This window comes from Carettochelys insculpta, chromosome 2 (assembly GCF_033958435.1).
Source record: "Carettochelys insculpta isolate YL-2023 chromosome 2, ASM3395843v1, whole genome shotgun sequence".
NCBI lineage: Eukaryota > Metazoa > Chordata > Testudines > Carettochelyidae > Carettochelys > Carettochelys insculpta.
The window spans coordinates 161,910,502-161,926,206 of NC_134138.1; the positions used below are offsets into that span (position 1 = coordinate 161,910,502).

Sequence of the window (15,705 nt, forward strand, 5' to 3'; positions counted from 1 at the left end):
AAAGAAAGCTTTACTGACTGGGATTTTCCCTAACTTTCATTAAAGCCGGAAAAAATGACTTCTGTGGGGTTAAAACCTGTGTTTGCATCTCAAGTCAGAGGCCAGTAAGCAGTTGGCAGCACTGGCAATGCTGCTAGACAATAGTGATCTCCCATGGTCTGGCAAAATCTCTTGTCCAGCACTGGTCTGGTCCTGAGGTTGAGGGATGAGAGAGGTTCAACCTGTACTTAGGGGGGGAAAAACACTTTCAGAAATTTAGATGGGTGAGGCAAATTCACACTTGCAATTGAAATTTAAAACCCTTAGCTGTCGAGTCATTATAGTAAATATAAACACATGTATGTAAATACATTGATATAAACCCAGACAGAACTTGCACTGAGATTGTAAATGTTTATAAACATGAGTATTATAAATATAGGATATGCCAGAGATAAGAATGGGATCAGAAATTTCTCTGGCGATTGTAGCCCTCATAGCCCTGTTCACTTGTACACATATTGCAGCTTATGGTTGTCTTTTTATTCATTGCTTTAGAATTTGCTGAAGTTAACTTGGCTAATCTGTCTGGTTGGAGAAATGTTGAATACCATATGGAGTTTTGTCTATATTGGAGAGAAGGATGATGGAGGTTTATATTTTATTGAGTCAGAGGGTGGAGCTGATTAGTGGGGAAAGGGACAGGGTGCGGAGAAGCTCTACTGGCATGTGTTAGTGTATGTAGACTGTCGTTAGACATGAGTGGATAATGATAGAAATGAAAGGATGCCCAGCAAAAGTGGGTTTCTGCTAATAAGGTAGGGAATAAGGTTAAGGAGTTTTAAGGCAGTGGTCTGAAAGGAAAATCTAGAAGGAGTCAAATTTCAGTAGGAGCACTCATTGCAATGAGTCACTGAGAGAGCCTGAGAGCTGCCTTTGTTTCACTCATGTCTGAACGTTGGAGGAGACAACAGATTTCAATTTTTGTTAACATTTTCTTTTCAGAAGTAAAAATGCATGGTCACTGAGCATTCCTCCCACTTAAAGTCTTGCAACAAACTTTAAAAAAAAATGCTGTCAAGGTAAGAGTGCTAACTTTTTTTTCCTTGTATTTCTGCCTTTTAAATTTTAGTCTTATCTCTCCCCCCTCTTTTTTTTCCTCCCTCTTCTTGGCAAATTTGCTCCAGGCATTGCCGGTGGCCATGGAATTTGCTACTACTGCTCTGGGGCTCCTTTCTCCCGGCTGTTTTAACAGCTCAGGTCATAGAAGGTAAGAAACTTCCCAGATCACTTTTTGAATTAAGTTTAAGAGTTTTTTTTCTTTTGAAAGCCACATTCCTAATATGGAAAACATTGTGCATGTCCAATTTCTGATACATTTGCTGACTGCTGCTCTCAGTTTAACTTGGGAAGGCTGATGGTTTAAAGCTGCAAGTTGCCATTCATTCTGGAAAGGGGGCTTGGGGGGAAGCAGGTTAACATAAATAAATGGGCCTCCAGAAGTAAGAGAGTATAGGATGTGCTCTCTCAACATTGAGCGCGATAAGAGCGCTGTGTCTTAGGTGGTGTACATAAATTGTACTTGGGTTTACAGAAATGCAGCAGCATTGTAGCAAGCAGTTACACGGGGATACATCTGTCATTCTGATGTTAACAGGAGGAAGTGCTGAGTGTAGTGTGCTCTCCAAGGCATTCCGTGATACTGCTTCTGGGTGTATATGAATTTGAGCTCCAGAATGCCTGAGCATATGGAGTCTTTCAGATCTCTTCAGTTATTCGTTTTTTGTTTAGCAAGCTGAACTGAAAATCTAACTGGCTTACTTTTGTGAGTGAAAATCCCTCTCTATAGGTATACAATGCGTGCTTTTGTAGCACGGTCAATGCCAGCCTTGCAGTTTGTACAGGTGATATCACCTTTCAGTGTATCTTGAAAGATACTGTGGTGTGTTAAGCCTTATAGGGGACAAAAAGCAGACACCGAAATGCTAGGTTTACAGCACAGATTATTGGGTATGGGTCTTATACCTTAAAGTTTAGCTCCTCCTTCAAACAGAATTAGTTGTGGATCTTGATTTTATAAAGCAGCACTTAGCTTCTATCAGTATGGGAACACTAAAAAGGCACTTCATAGAAAATACAGACTGGAGAGTAGAGATTTAAGTATTCGTCATCTGAGCCAAGCCACCCAACGTGTGGCAATTTAACAGTGAAAACTGCAGCTAGTTGTGCCTTTCACTTCACTGGAAGGCATGTCACATGTCAGCAAATGCTAACTGCAAGGCTTTTTGCATAGTGGCCAGGCAAGATAGGTTTATATACATTGCATCTAGTTAGAATGCTACCACTGGGAACAAACTATGAGAGAAGGGCAAGGATTGCTTGTATTTTGATTTTTCTCTTAGTACAGATTGTTTCATGTACTACTTGGATCAAACTTGCAGCATCTTGTGAAGATTTATTTCTCCTGTAGAGTCAAACGCAGCAAGCACAATGAGTAAAATGTTTATCCTAGATTGGACAGTCAAATGGAGACATGTAGTGTAGAAATCTACATATGGCCATAACTGTATGGGTCATACATTAATCATACTTTAAATAAGAGAGAAATTCTGGCAAGAGATAGATCTAGCACAAAGATGTGCCACCAGATACATGCCTGTATGTAATACAAATTACATTCAGTTCTGTAAGATGCTGATTGTCGTCACCTACAACTGGCCTGAATGTGAATTCAGAGTGCTCAGCATCAGGGAGCATTGATCCTATAGTTCGTTGTGCAGTCCTCTCCTTTTTTTCCCCACAGAGAAGGCTCAAGCCATAAATATATTTGTATGGAACGGTACGCTGAGATACAATAGTAGCTCAGTGAACTGGAAACTCCTGTCCTATTAATGTGTAGAGGATGTTTGCAAGTAATTCAGTAATCAGCCTGATAAGTGCACAGTTTCCCATGTGGGGTTTAGCTGCTTGTACCTGAAAGGAGCTGAGGATTGTCAGTTTAAGGTTTCTAGCTAGCTACCATTGCTAACCCCATTGCCGTGGGCATTCAACCTAAGAAATATTGGCCTGACTTTTTCTCTTTAATGTTTCCATTTCCTAAACTCTAGTAAACTCGAAGCAGATTATGCCTTAAAGCCCCTGTTTTCAGCATTATTGTGGTTTCCAGTTTTCTCCTCGCCTTTGATCTGGGTGTTGCCTCGTCCTGCTACTTCACTTCTCTCTCTCCCCCTGCTAGGTGACCGTGGCCTAGAACAACAATTTGGCCCTGCCTCACGCACTTAGTTTTAAGAGTTTATTTCTTGGTGGTGATTTGTGTACACTGTAGTTTTAAATTTACATCTTTCCTTTGCTATAAATTCCATTGTAAAAAGTGATTCTAGCCATGGAGATGAAGGCAGGTAAAGCTCAGAGACATTAGCATTGCCTGCCCATCTGTCAGAGGTTGGACCTGGAATTTAGAGGCCAGTGCAGTGCGTGTGTGTGTGTGTGGAATGCTACTCAAGCTGAGTAAGAGTGACAGCTTGAGCCCCCTATAGCTCTTCTTGTTAATCAAGGGAGGCTTAGTAGGTTGGGAAAGTCTCCATGTACCTTGTAAGCAAGATATAGAACATTGTTTGGTAGCATCACCAATCAGGAGGATACAAAGGTCATCCGTCCATGATGCTAAAATTTAGACGCTGCAATGCTAAGAATAAACCCACAAAACGCCTTTGTAGTTTGGTGCTTCTGTGCTTTGGAGACTGTTGAAATAACTCCCTCCCCCCAGGCACACCAGGCTCCCTCCTTCTGCTCAGGGAAACTCAAAGGGAGAGGACCCTGCCAGCCAGGCGAGTATGCTGTATGCCACAAAGGGGTGTATCAGTGAATATGCAGCCTGTGCATGCCCAGGAAATCCAGAAAGTATCTTGCCCTGCAAAGCCAGAAAACCTGAAGTGTTTTTTCTGGTGCGGTGGCTCTGTACCCTGTCGTTGACTCGGCTTAAATGGCATAATCAAATCCCTAATTTTTAGCACAACAGCAAATGCAAGAGTTCCGTTTTGTTGTTCAGCTAGAATACAGAATTAGTTGCTGCTACATTATACATTGCATTGCACAAGGTTTTCCTCATGACATAGTGCCTTATTTTAATTTAGCTACCGGCCCATGGAGTTATTGTATCTTCAGCCCCTTTTTATTGTACCTTGAGCTAATGGTCAGTCAAAATTTTTTGAAGGGTAGAGTAGATTTTAACTGTCTGAAAGCACAGAGGGTATGCAAGGCAGCTAAGTGTTTGAGTAAAGTTGGAGTATTTGGCAGCTAGTTGAATAGATCGCACATTCATGTGAAAAACCTCACCTCCAATGAATGATTTATTTGTGGCTAGACTGTGCCATACAGACAAAGCTTTGGTGTTCAGAGGCACACTGAAGCTTCCTTTCCCCGCTTCTGTACCACTTCACTTGTTGGTACATGAGTGGGTCGTCCATGGCCCATCATGCTCTTTGCCCTGGCAGGTGATATGCACCAAGAGGGAGCAGAGTGGGAGAAATCCCTGCACTCCACAGAGTGGTCTCAAAAGGGGTGGGAAGATCCTTGGCCCTTTCCACTGCACTGTCCCACTGCACTGGTAGGGGCCAGGCAGAATCTGGCCACTGAATGTTATCAGACTGATAACAGAGATTAAATTTGCACCAAATTGTACCCTATTTTCGAGGTGTCAGAGCCTATTAAGGTGAAGTGATGGAGCTGATGTATTTACCTCAGTGATTGTCAGCTATTTAGGTTCATATTAGAAATTCTTCTAGTCATGATACTGCCTTGCTTTGGCCATTTAAAAACTACGAACCCCACTTCTGTTTTGATATCAGCATGTCGTACTGGATACTAAAGACCTCTTTCTGCAAGGTGCTCTGCGCCTTTTGCTGTTCTTAAAGTCAATGGGGGTTGAAGATACATGGAAATCATCCAGAATTGTGATACAGTCCCAGTCGTGGTGTCAGATTTGGAATTGAAAACAAGGAGTTCAGTGGCATCAGAAGACCAACAATTTTATTATGGCGTAAACTTTTGTGAGTTGCAACTCACTTTCTCAGGTGCATGAAGTAAAAGGAAAAAGAAGCAGATAGTAGGGATACAGAGATGGGAACGTTACATCTGAACTAATTCATTCAGGGGGCATGTAGATCAGAAGGTGAGAGTACCTAAACTGGAAAGTTACCTAGTGTAAAGAGAGAACCATTCCCACTTCCTGTTCAGACCCATTCTGATCGTGTCAATTTTGCATATGAATTCCATCTCAGCCATTTTACTTTTCAGCCTGTTTCTCAGGATTTTTGCTCAGGGATGGCAATTTTTAAGTCTGTGTCCATGGAGGTTAGTGTTCTCCCACTGCTTTTGTATGTTGTTTTTCTTGATATCTGACTTGTATCCACTTATTCTTCAGTATAGAGAGAGTCTGGTTTGTCATGGCAGAGGGGCATTGTTGGCACATGTTGGCATCTATCACATTAATAGATATGCAGGTGAATGAGCCTCTGATGGTGCAGCTGATGGGTTTAGGTCCAGAGTTGGCCTATGATGCCAGAGTTGGCAATGGGGTTTGTTGCAGGGATTGGTTTCTGGGTTGTTAATTGTATTGTGGGGTGTAGAATGGTGGTGTGTGTGTTTTTCAGGTTGTGGGGGCTGTCCTAAGCAAGGATCTCCCTGGCTTTCTCAGACCTTGGAAGGCAGGCATCATCGTCTAGGATAGGCTGTAGATACCTGATGGTGGACTGGAGAGGGTTTAGCTGGAAGCACTACGTAGTGGCCAGAGGCATTCTGCTGCTCTTGGTTGGGTCTGTCCTGTAGTAAGTGATTTCTGGGTACTCGCGTGGCTTTGTCAACCTGTTTCTTAACTTTCCCAGGTAGGTATTGTGGTTTTAAGGATTCTTGATAAAGATCCTAAAAGTGTTTGCCTCTGTCTGAGGGACTGGAGCAAATGCAGTTGTAGCGTAGATTTTTGGCAGTTGATGAGGAATTGTATGATGTGATCTGGATGAAAGCTGCGGGCAAGTAGGTAAGTATAGCAGTCAGCTTTGCTGTAAACAATGGTGTTTATGTGGCCATCACTTACTTGCACTGTAATGTCCAGGAAGCCTATCTCTTGTGTTGAATGGTCCCGGCTGAGATTAATGGTTGTGTGAAAATTGTTGAAATACAGTGGAATTTTTCAAGGGATTCCTTCCTTGGTCCAGATGATGATGTCATCAATGTAGCACAAATAAAGGGGGGCATTTGGGGATGAGAAGTGAGGAATTATTGTTCTAAGGTAGCATAAAAATGTTGAGATACTGTGGGGCCATGCTGGTCTCTTAGTAGTGCTGCTGACTTAAAGTAAAAATCATTCCCAAATCTGAAATGGTTGCTGGGCTTTGTGACTTTTTTTTGTTCTCACCCACAACCAGCTGTGCCAGGACATCGTTGGAGATACAGCTCGTAATTCATCTTTGGATGGAGAACTTTTACATCCATAGGGGGTTAGGATGGTGTTTTCTGGAAGATCACCAATGGATTGTAGTTTCTTCACAAATTTGGAGTCTTGAAGGTAGCTGGGAATTCTGGTAGCATAGGCTGGAGGAAAGACTCTATGGCTGCGTCTACACATGCACGCTACTTCGAAGTAGCGGCGCCAACTTCGAAATAGCGCCCATCACGGCTACACGTGTTGGGTGCTATTTCGAAGTTGAAATCGATGTTAGGTGGTGAGACGTCGAAGTCGCTAACCCCATGAGGGGATGGGATAGCGCCCTACTTCGAAGTTGAACGTCGAAGTAGGGCACGTGTAGATGATCTGCATCCCGCAACATCGAAATAGCGGGGTCTGCATCAGCTGAGGGGTTGAGAGACGCGCTCTCTCCAGCCCCTGCGGGGCTCTATGGTCATCGTGTGCAGCAGCCCTTAGCCCAGGGCTTCTGGCTGCTGCTGCAGCAGCTGGGGATCCATGCTGCATGCACAGGGCCTGCAACCAGTTGTCGGCTCTGTGGATCTTGTGTTGTGTTGTTTAGTGCAACTGTCTGGGAGGGGCCCTTTAAGGGAGCGGCTTGCTGTTGAGTCCGCCCTGTGACCCTGTCTGCAGCTGTTCCTGGCACCCTTATTTTGATGTGTGCTACTTTGGCGTGTAGACGTTCCCTCGCAGCGCCTATTTCAATGTGGTGCTGCCCAATGTCGAAGTTGAACGTCAACGTTGCCAGCCCTGGAGGATGTGTAGACATTATTCATCGAAATAGACTATTTCGATGTAGCGTGCACGTGTAGACGTAGCCTATATAGCCAGACAATCCTGCTATAAGAGTGCCAGTGCCCGAGATGGTGAGGTGTCCAGGATTTCCAGTTTTATAGCCCTTTTATAGAAGCTAGAATGCTGATGTTCAGGGCTCTGGGGGTGTATCTGGGAAGACTTGTTCCTGGGCTGCTTCATGCAGTTTGAGTAGATGGTGCAGTTTCTTTTAGTACTCTTCCATGGGATGAGAGGATAGTGGTCTGTAGAATGTGATGTTGGAGAGTTGTCTAGCAGCCTCCAGTTCATAATCTGTCGTCTTATTATTGATGACTTCAGGGCCTGCTTTGTCAGCCTCTTTGATAATTTTGGAGTTGTTTCCGAGACCATGGAAGGACTGTGCTCTACACGGCTGAGATTATGGGGCAAGTGATGCTGCTTGTTCACAATTTCAGCCTGTGCAGGTTGGTAGAAGTGCTCTTTGTAGAAGTCAGGTGGAGTATTGGGAGGATGGTTTCTGTGGGTTAGTGTGCTGTTCAGTGGCATGGTGAAAATATACCTTGAGTTGGAGATAGCAAAACTGCATCATGTTGGGGGGGGGGGGCGCAGAAAGGGGGTCCCCAAGATGGGATAGACTCTTCTGCCAGGCTAAGCATGTAGCTGGATAGATTAACAATATTGTTGGATAAGTTGAGGGTATCACTGGTGTGGGTCCTTGTGGCCTGTACGAGTTGAGGTATTTTAATATCCTTTTATCTCCAAAAAGAAGCAAAGTGTGTGTTATAAATACCATGTCTCATTTTGGTAAGTGCAGTTATATGGAAGTTTGTGTGGAAGATACTCATACGAAACCAATCTTCAGTTTTGAGGGCTCATTCTTGATTTTTCTCCTGTATGCTGTACAGGATGCTGGTCAGGTGATTCTGGTAGTTTTTGACTGTGGAACTGTTTCTTTGACAGTTTTTTGACACTATAACCTGTATAATATGTTGATTTATAATGCAATTATCACCTTCAGTCCATTTGGTATGATGTCCATCTGTTTGCACTGTTTGCATCTGTCCATATGTGTGCGTTTTTTCATGACTCTGATGGATTTCCACTTCATATGGTTATATTTAGTGCCTTGCATCATGATAGTAGCCATGTTAGTCTGTTTCAGCACAAATGAGTCTGGTGGCACCTAAAAGAGTGCTGATTTCTTATTATGACACAAACAGTAGGGATACAAGGATGGGAGTATTACATCAGAACTAATTCAATCAGAGTGAATATGGATAAGGTCAGAATGCTTAGAGTGGAAAACTACTCATTGTAATGAGACAGCCAGTCCCTATTCAGACCCATCTGATGGTGTTGAACTTGCATATGAATTCCAGCTCAGCACTTTTACATTGCAGCCTGTTTTTGAAGATTTTTTTTTTTTCTTCTTGAGGGTGGCAATTTTCAAGTCTGTAGCTGCATGTTCAGGGAGGTTAAAATGTTGCCCCACTAGTTTGTATATGTTCCCGTTCTTGATGTATGATTTGTGTCCATTTATTCTGTAGCACAGAGACAGTCTGGTTTGGCCAATGTACATGGCAGAGGGGTGTTTCTGGCACATGATGGCATGTATCAGATTAGTATATGTGCAGGAGAATGAGCCATGGGTTTGGACCTGTAGGCTGTGAGAGCTTAATCTGAGTCATAGTAGAACTTGAACATTGGGAGCCTCTTGAATCACCTTGCTCTCATTTCTTCACAGAGTTGTAGTCATTCTTCCAGATGTCAAAACACCTCAGTGTCTATTAGGGTGGTGTAGAGCAGTGGTTCCTAACATTGTCAGTAACACGACACACTTCAATGAGACAAACAATTCCCTGGTGCACACACGTTTTTCAGCTGAATTGATTGCTCATAAACATCACTTTTACTTACATTTATTATGCTTACAGTCTTACTAGGGAGGTTTGCAACATAGTGCATACAAGAAGCTAAACAAGGATCAAATGCATTAATGTTTCAAGTCCACCACAGAGTACACCCTCTTAGACAGCGACCACAGGCACATTTTCCAAATTTGCTCAACAGCCATGCTAGGGATGTTGAGTAAACAAGTAACTACTGAAAGCAGCTACCCTCCCCACCAGCCAATTGGAACCAGGATGTGGCATTTAAACCACATCTCAGCTCCAACAGACTCCCGCCCTCCCTCGGTCCTTCCCTCCTTGCCACAGCAGGGATTGGGGGCTGGCTTTCTGCTAGCTCAGTCAGGCCAGGAAGCAGCATATCGCCTGCCTCCCAGAGCAAACAGAGTCCTGCGGGGTTGGCATTTCCCCTTGGTGAAGCTGCAAGGAGCAACCACAGGGGAGAAATTGACAAACCCTGTGCAAGCTGGGACTCAGGCAGCCTTGCTGTTTCAGCTCCAGCAGGCACAGGGTCATCAATTTCCGCTCTCCCCCCACCCAGCCCCCAACATACATCTCAGAGTGGCTCTGCAAAGGGCCACAGAGGGCAAGTTGACAAAATTTCACCACGCACTTGGACTGTTCTCGTAGTAAGCCTGTGTGCCTTGGCATGCTGGTTGAAAACCACTGGTGTAAAGTACTTGACAGGCACTGTTATGAAAGAAGGTGGGCTTATTTTAATGATCTGTTAGATGACTAACTTGCAAATGTGGAACCAAAACCATATCTAAATATTTTAGGTCTGAGTCCTCTATTTTTTTAAAGAATTTTAAAGGTTTCCCATCAACATCTGGGTTTTATTATTAGAAATGCAACCTGGTGCTGGCTTTTTGTAAATAATATGCTCAGCAACAGTTCACAAAAAGTAAATATTTATCTTTTTTCCTTGGATCTGTGTGCAGAGAGCGATGGTCATTAGGTTGTTGGCATAAACTTTGTCCTAGTGAACCCTCAGTTCTAATGAAAGCATTGCAAATTCACTCACATTAAATATTGGCCACCTTGCTTGAATTCAGATCTGTAGGCAGATTGTATTTCTGCTCACCATGTGCCAATGCAGTGGGTGTAGGAAAAGAATGCAAGTAAACAGTAATTATATATGCGTGAAACAAGATTCATTATCCACCACTACTCTGATGTCAATGCTGACAGAAATGGTCTATTATTTTCAATTATCTTTCCAAGAAAGGCAACAACAAGGACAGTAAATCTTGACTGTAAAGAGTACAGTGTTTCATACAGCTCACGTAGCTGGCAATAATCTTGTTCCCACTCCAGAATGAACACTTGGACATTGTCAAATTGCACATCACTCTAAATTAAACAAGTCACTTCATATCTTTAAAATGTGTCTTCAGGGTGTTTAGCAGCTGTGTGAGTTAATAAGCGTTCTGGGGCTACGGCTACATTACAGCGATCCTTCGAAAGAAGGTCTTCCGGAAGATCTCTTCCAAAAGAGCGCATCCACAGACAAAAGAGCAGATCCAAAAAATCATTCCGCTCTTTCTATAGAGAGCATCCACACAGGCTTCGAGGAAAGTGACAGCACACTGCAGCTTTGTTATCATCTGCAGTTGTAGAGTGATTCACCTGTATGCACAATTTTACCTGCTTTAACCTCTCAATAACTTATTTCTTTTAAAATAAATGTTTAGTTAGTTTGCTACAGAGCTGGCTTTATTTTAATGTTGTCTTTCGTGTGAGATCTAGAATGTAGCACAACCCAGGTGAGTGAGTGGTGTCTTGTGAGTGGGCATAATGTGGAATATATATATTTTTTGTAAGTGACCATTTATCACAGTCCATTTTGTCTGGATGGCAAGATAGTCTGGAGTGTCAGTGACTCCAGTGTAAAACCACTGCAGTAATTTGGGAGTTCTTGTTTGGTATGGGGTTGGTGAAATATAATTATACAATATAGCACCAGTTTAGGGTGTCTACCTTTCTTTAGATCATTTGCCCTGAGGATGTCATTCATGGTTGTGAGCCACTCTGGATAGTGTGACAAGGAATACCTGAATTAACACTGTGACCTAACATGTTCTAGCCACCCAAATCATAGCTCTCAACAAACTGGACAGTGTAAGGGACAGGCTAGATATGGAGGCTGCCAAAAATAAACTGAGTTTCGCACAGGTAACCTGAAATCCTTTGCCAGTGTCGTGCTCTGAGCATATTTGAGTCCTTCTGGAGTCTTCAGTCTGTTGGCAAGAGAGTAGCTGTGGCTTAATCGGGACTCAGGAATGAAGACAGACATGGATGGATTTAAATGGCAGGCCTCACCTTTGTTAATTTTAAATCTGAGACTCTCTCACATACCAGCCATTCATCTGTATGGGGCTACAGGGCTCTTCTCAGGATCTCAGGCTACCCCTAGGACTCAGCTTGCTTCTGAATCCTCTTGGTCTCCCAGTCTCCAAGAGAGAGAGGATGTAAAGGATGGGCATTGGTCTGCAAAGTCCTCAGGTCCCCCCGAAGGCTCAGGGTTCACCAGTGAAATGCTGGGTCTCCTTTACAGCTGAGAGCTGGGCTTCTGGCATCTTTATCTGCACTGGATACTACAAGTTGCAAAAGCAAAGAACTAACGTTCCCTGTGTATTTCTAATATTACACTTCCAGACACTGCCCTTTTTGCTACCTCTGTGATGCTGTGAGGAACGTTGGTAGGATCTAATGTTTTTCCCTATTTGGTCCAGTGGGGGAAAATGTTTTCCAGACCCCCAAATAGGCAGTTAGCCAGATCTGCAGCACCCCTGAAAAAACCCAGCTCCTACTCTACAGCTACAGGGAGGAGTGGGCAGGAGATCCCTAAAGCTTGAGAAAAGGATTAAATGAATGGGACAGTGGACTGGGGGAAACCACTCAATCTGTGTTCACCCCGGCTAACCAAAGGGGTCCAGAGAAGGAGGCTGCTAGATGGGACATCTTCAGGCAGGCATTCTCCCTCTCTCTTCTTCCTCATATGGGCAGTTGTTCAACTCTCCCCGCTGCCAGCTCTTCCCCCAGCCTGTAAAGAAAGGAAGCATTCTTCACCTTGTGAGCACTGAGGAGTGGTAACAAGTGTGCTTCTGAGTGAGGATCAAGCTGAATATCGGGGCAGCCAGAGGAGCTCACTCTAGTGCTGAAGCTGTGGAAATGGAATTTGACTGAAGCTAGAGCCCTTGGAAATTCTTGGGGAAAAGTCATTCTTCCTAAAGTCTGTGGTATGGTCAATTCTACGTAAAATATCGTCAGCTTGAGTAAAAATACCTCAGCACCCAGGTCCAAACCTCTTTGACTAGGAAGTGCTTAGATTTGCACTTGATATATGCCTTGTTTATTTTCTTGCAGCATAAAATATTTTCATACAACTTTTCCCAGTGTTGTTGGCAGAGTCCACAGGAAGACCTTTTTCTTGTGAGCTGTTTTCCAGCTGCATTGGAACAAAAAAAGTCAGTCCTTGGCTGTGCATTACTCTAAATCATACTACTCCATACCAAGTTTGTTTTGTTGTCTGGTTCAGCAGTTACTAAACTGCATTGCCACACACTTACAGAGCTGTTCTAACATTTCCAAAGACTCCTTGAATAGACATTGGTGCCTGTTTCATTTTTGTATGTTAATATACTGTGTAAAGTTGGGTATTCTTTCCTCATATGACAGGCTACACCTCTCAAATCCAGTTTGCTCTTGTTGAGCAACATCCCTGGTCCTGCTAGACCACACGTGTTCCAGGATGCTCTGAAATATCTGTTAGTCTATAAGGTGCCACAGGACTTCTTGTTCTCAAAGATACAGACTAACACGGCTACCTCTCTAATACGTTTGTTTTTTCTATGCTTCTGCCACACCCCATGTTGCTGAGAAATGTACTGTAGTGAAATAGTCAAGCCTCACTGTCAGTAAATTGCTGGTTTGGGGCCCAAGTGCTGTCAGTTGCCCAAAATAAATGGGGGAAAAATAGTGATTCTTTTCCCATAATCTCTCCATTGTAGTAATCACGTGTATTAATTATAACAGTGGGTGGTAAAACCCTTCCAGTCAGAAGTTTGATTTTTTTTTTTTTTTTTTTTTTTAAGTGAATATTCTTCCTGGGAACTTTTTTGCTCAAAGATTCAGTTCATGTTTGGTTTGGGACTTAGAGCTCCAATCCTCCAGGATATGATTTCAATAGGATTTAACTCCCTTAATACCTTTTAAGGATCTGAGCCAGGATGAAGTCACAATTTATTATTATTATTATTATTATTATTATTATTTTATTTAGTAATCCAAAGCCATGTGCTGCCTCTTGTAAGCAAAATACTAATATTAGTTTTCATAGGAAGGCTTTACTACTTGTACCTATCTATATAGCAAAAGTAAGACAAAATAGCCGACTTAAATTCTCATTCCCATTCAGCAGAATTTAATTTACAGACTGAAACTTCAGCAAATGCACAGTTAAAGGATTTGTTTTCTCCACCCACTGTTTCTAGCATGACTATTGCCAAATGCTTAAACCAGTTTCTTCCAGATCTCCAGTCTCCAAGTATACTAGGGAGGACTGAGCAGGGGACACAAGTTCCTGCCAAGTGCTCCAGGGCCTGCTGGCTTTTAAGATATAGTCAGCACTGTTAAATTCTGACCATTTCAGAGAGGATTCTTATAAAGCACTGAATGCTTTAATGTGAGAGCAGGGAAACCAGAAGCAGTAATTGATACATGTATTTGCAACTCAAAAATCAACCTTTGGCCTATAAGAAGTACTGTCAATTGCTCTAGAAGTGTTTTAAAACACTTCTAGCGCACCTCTTATTTTAAAACTTCTTTATTCCTTGCAAGTGACCTAGTAGGCCTTGTCCACTGGCTGTTTTTGTTGCTCTGAAAAGTCACTGATTTCTTGAGAGAGAGAAATAACATCCAGTAATGATTTTCTTAGAGAATGTAATCACAGAGGACCATATAATGTTGTATGTATAATATCACATGGAATACCTGGGAACAGAAAACTCCATGAGTTGAAATACAGACTTGCCTTCAGATTCTCCTGTCAGGAGGTTGGATTTACCCTTTCTTGAGGAAATCCCTAGGTGTCAGGACATCTGTAAAGGGTTAAAGCATATTTGCCGGGAAGCCGAATACCTCCATGCTAATCCTTGCCATGCATCCCTTTCCCTGCATTATTGCAGCACCCTGTGCCCACTGGCTTCCTACACTTGTGCCTTTTCATTAATGGAAATATCAACACCTAGAGGCAGAACCTGTGCACCGTGATAAGGAGAAGTAGCGTTCTCCTTAATCCTCTTGCAGAGCTGATAAGAGTAAGACTGTGGCTCTAATGGAGACCCAGATTGTCCATTTTATGGGAGAAACTGGGTAAGGAGCAGTGTGAGTATCATTTAAAGGTCTTACAGTGGAATTGTTACATCCTGGTCATGTCTTATACTATAGTGTGGAAAAATCAGAGAAATTGCATAAAACAAATGGTGAGGGGGGAGCAGAATTCCAATTAGGGATGAGCAGGTTCATTTTTTATACTCTTGAAGGGCTCACATGGCATGGGCATCAGAGTTTGACTTTGACGCAGAGTTCAATATCATTTGGTTCTCGTTCTGGAAGAGCCACCTGGGGGTGTGTGTAAAAGGGGCAATTTGCCTGGTCTCTGTGGTAATTATTTTGGTAGGCTATGGGAGGGGGACTTTGTCAGTTCCCTGGAATCCCCCAAACTTTTGTACCGTTCTGTGTTCCAGGTGGGAAGGATTGAAAAGGAGGAGAGGGAGGGTAAAGGGGCATGACTGCTGCTGTTAAGGGAATGTCTGTGAGAATAATTTTGTATTGCAGTCTGAGAACTGGAAGACTTGGGGTTAGCCAGGTCTCCAGCGTTACTATGAAGTGTCTTCCGTCAGGAACATTCAGTCAACAGGCTCTGAGTTTGAAAAGTGCAATGCACAGGAGACCCTTTGGCGTTCATTCTGGCCTTTGAAGATAAAGGCGGTGAACTGCCTCAGCGATTGGTTAGGTAATGTGAAGAGTATGGAATATTGGCATTATACTTGTTCCTGTCAGTTCACTCTGTGCAGCTGGCAGGCTGATGCACTTTATAGTTGCAGGAATATACCTGGGACCTTGTACCCATTGGCTGGATAGGAAGTACTTTATCAGATTCAGCCAGGGCATCTTCTTGGCAGCAGCTTATCCTTAAAGCTCACTCTTCTTTTTTTTTTATAAGGCCAGGTTTAAGCAAATGTGATGCGGCTCATTTTACACCATACTCCTACACTGCATTTCCACATAATTGCATGCACAATGGGAGACTTTATTCATCAAAACCCATTGCCCCTCTTGAGTCACACTTTTATCACCTCCTCCCCCTGGAACCGCAGACTACCCCATTGCAGAACTGGCAAGGGATTGCTTATCATATCCTACATCTACAGTGACTGCTTGGAAAATGGCAATAAACCCTTACAGATCCCAGGCCATACACTTGTGTATCTGCTGCCACCACATGTTCTCGAGCCTTTGGAAACACCATGAGCTTCCAGACTTTTCTGCATTTGGCATCTCCTCTCTATTCATTTCACT

The 15,705-nt window shown here is 43.1% G+C and overlaps 1 protein-coding gene across 3 annotated transcripts in view; it reads left to right on the forward strand.

Moving 5' to 3' along the window:
• Window positions 1-696: 696 nt before the first annotated feature.
• COL15A1 (collagen type XV alpha 1 chain) overlaps window positions 697-15,705 on the forward strand; it is a 242,956-nt gene continuing 227,947 nt past the window's right edge. For 2 of the 3 annotated variants that reach the window (XM_074987940.1, XM_074987942.1), the window contains exons 1-2: window positions 697-1,061; window positions 1,167-1,249. In XM_074987940.1, the coding sequence (XP_074844041.1) occupies window positions 1,051-1,061; window positions 1,167-1,249 (94 nt within the window). In that variant the 5' untranslated portion in view covers window positions 697-1,050. The remainder of the gene's footprint in view (window positions 1,062-1,166; window positions 1,250-15,705) is intronic. The other variant, XM_074987941.1, reaches the window with a different exon arrangement.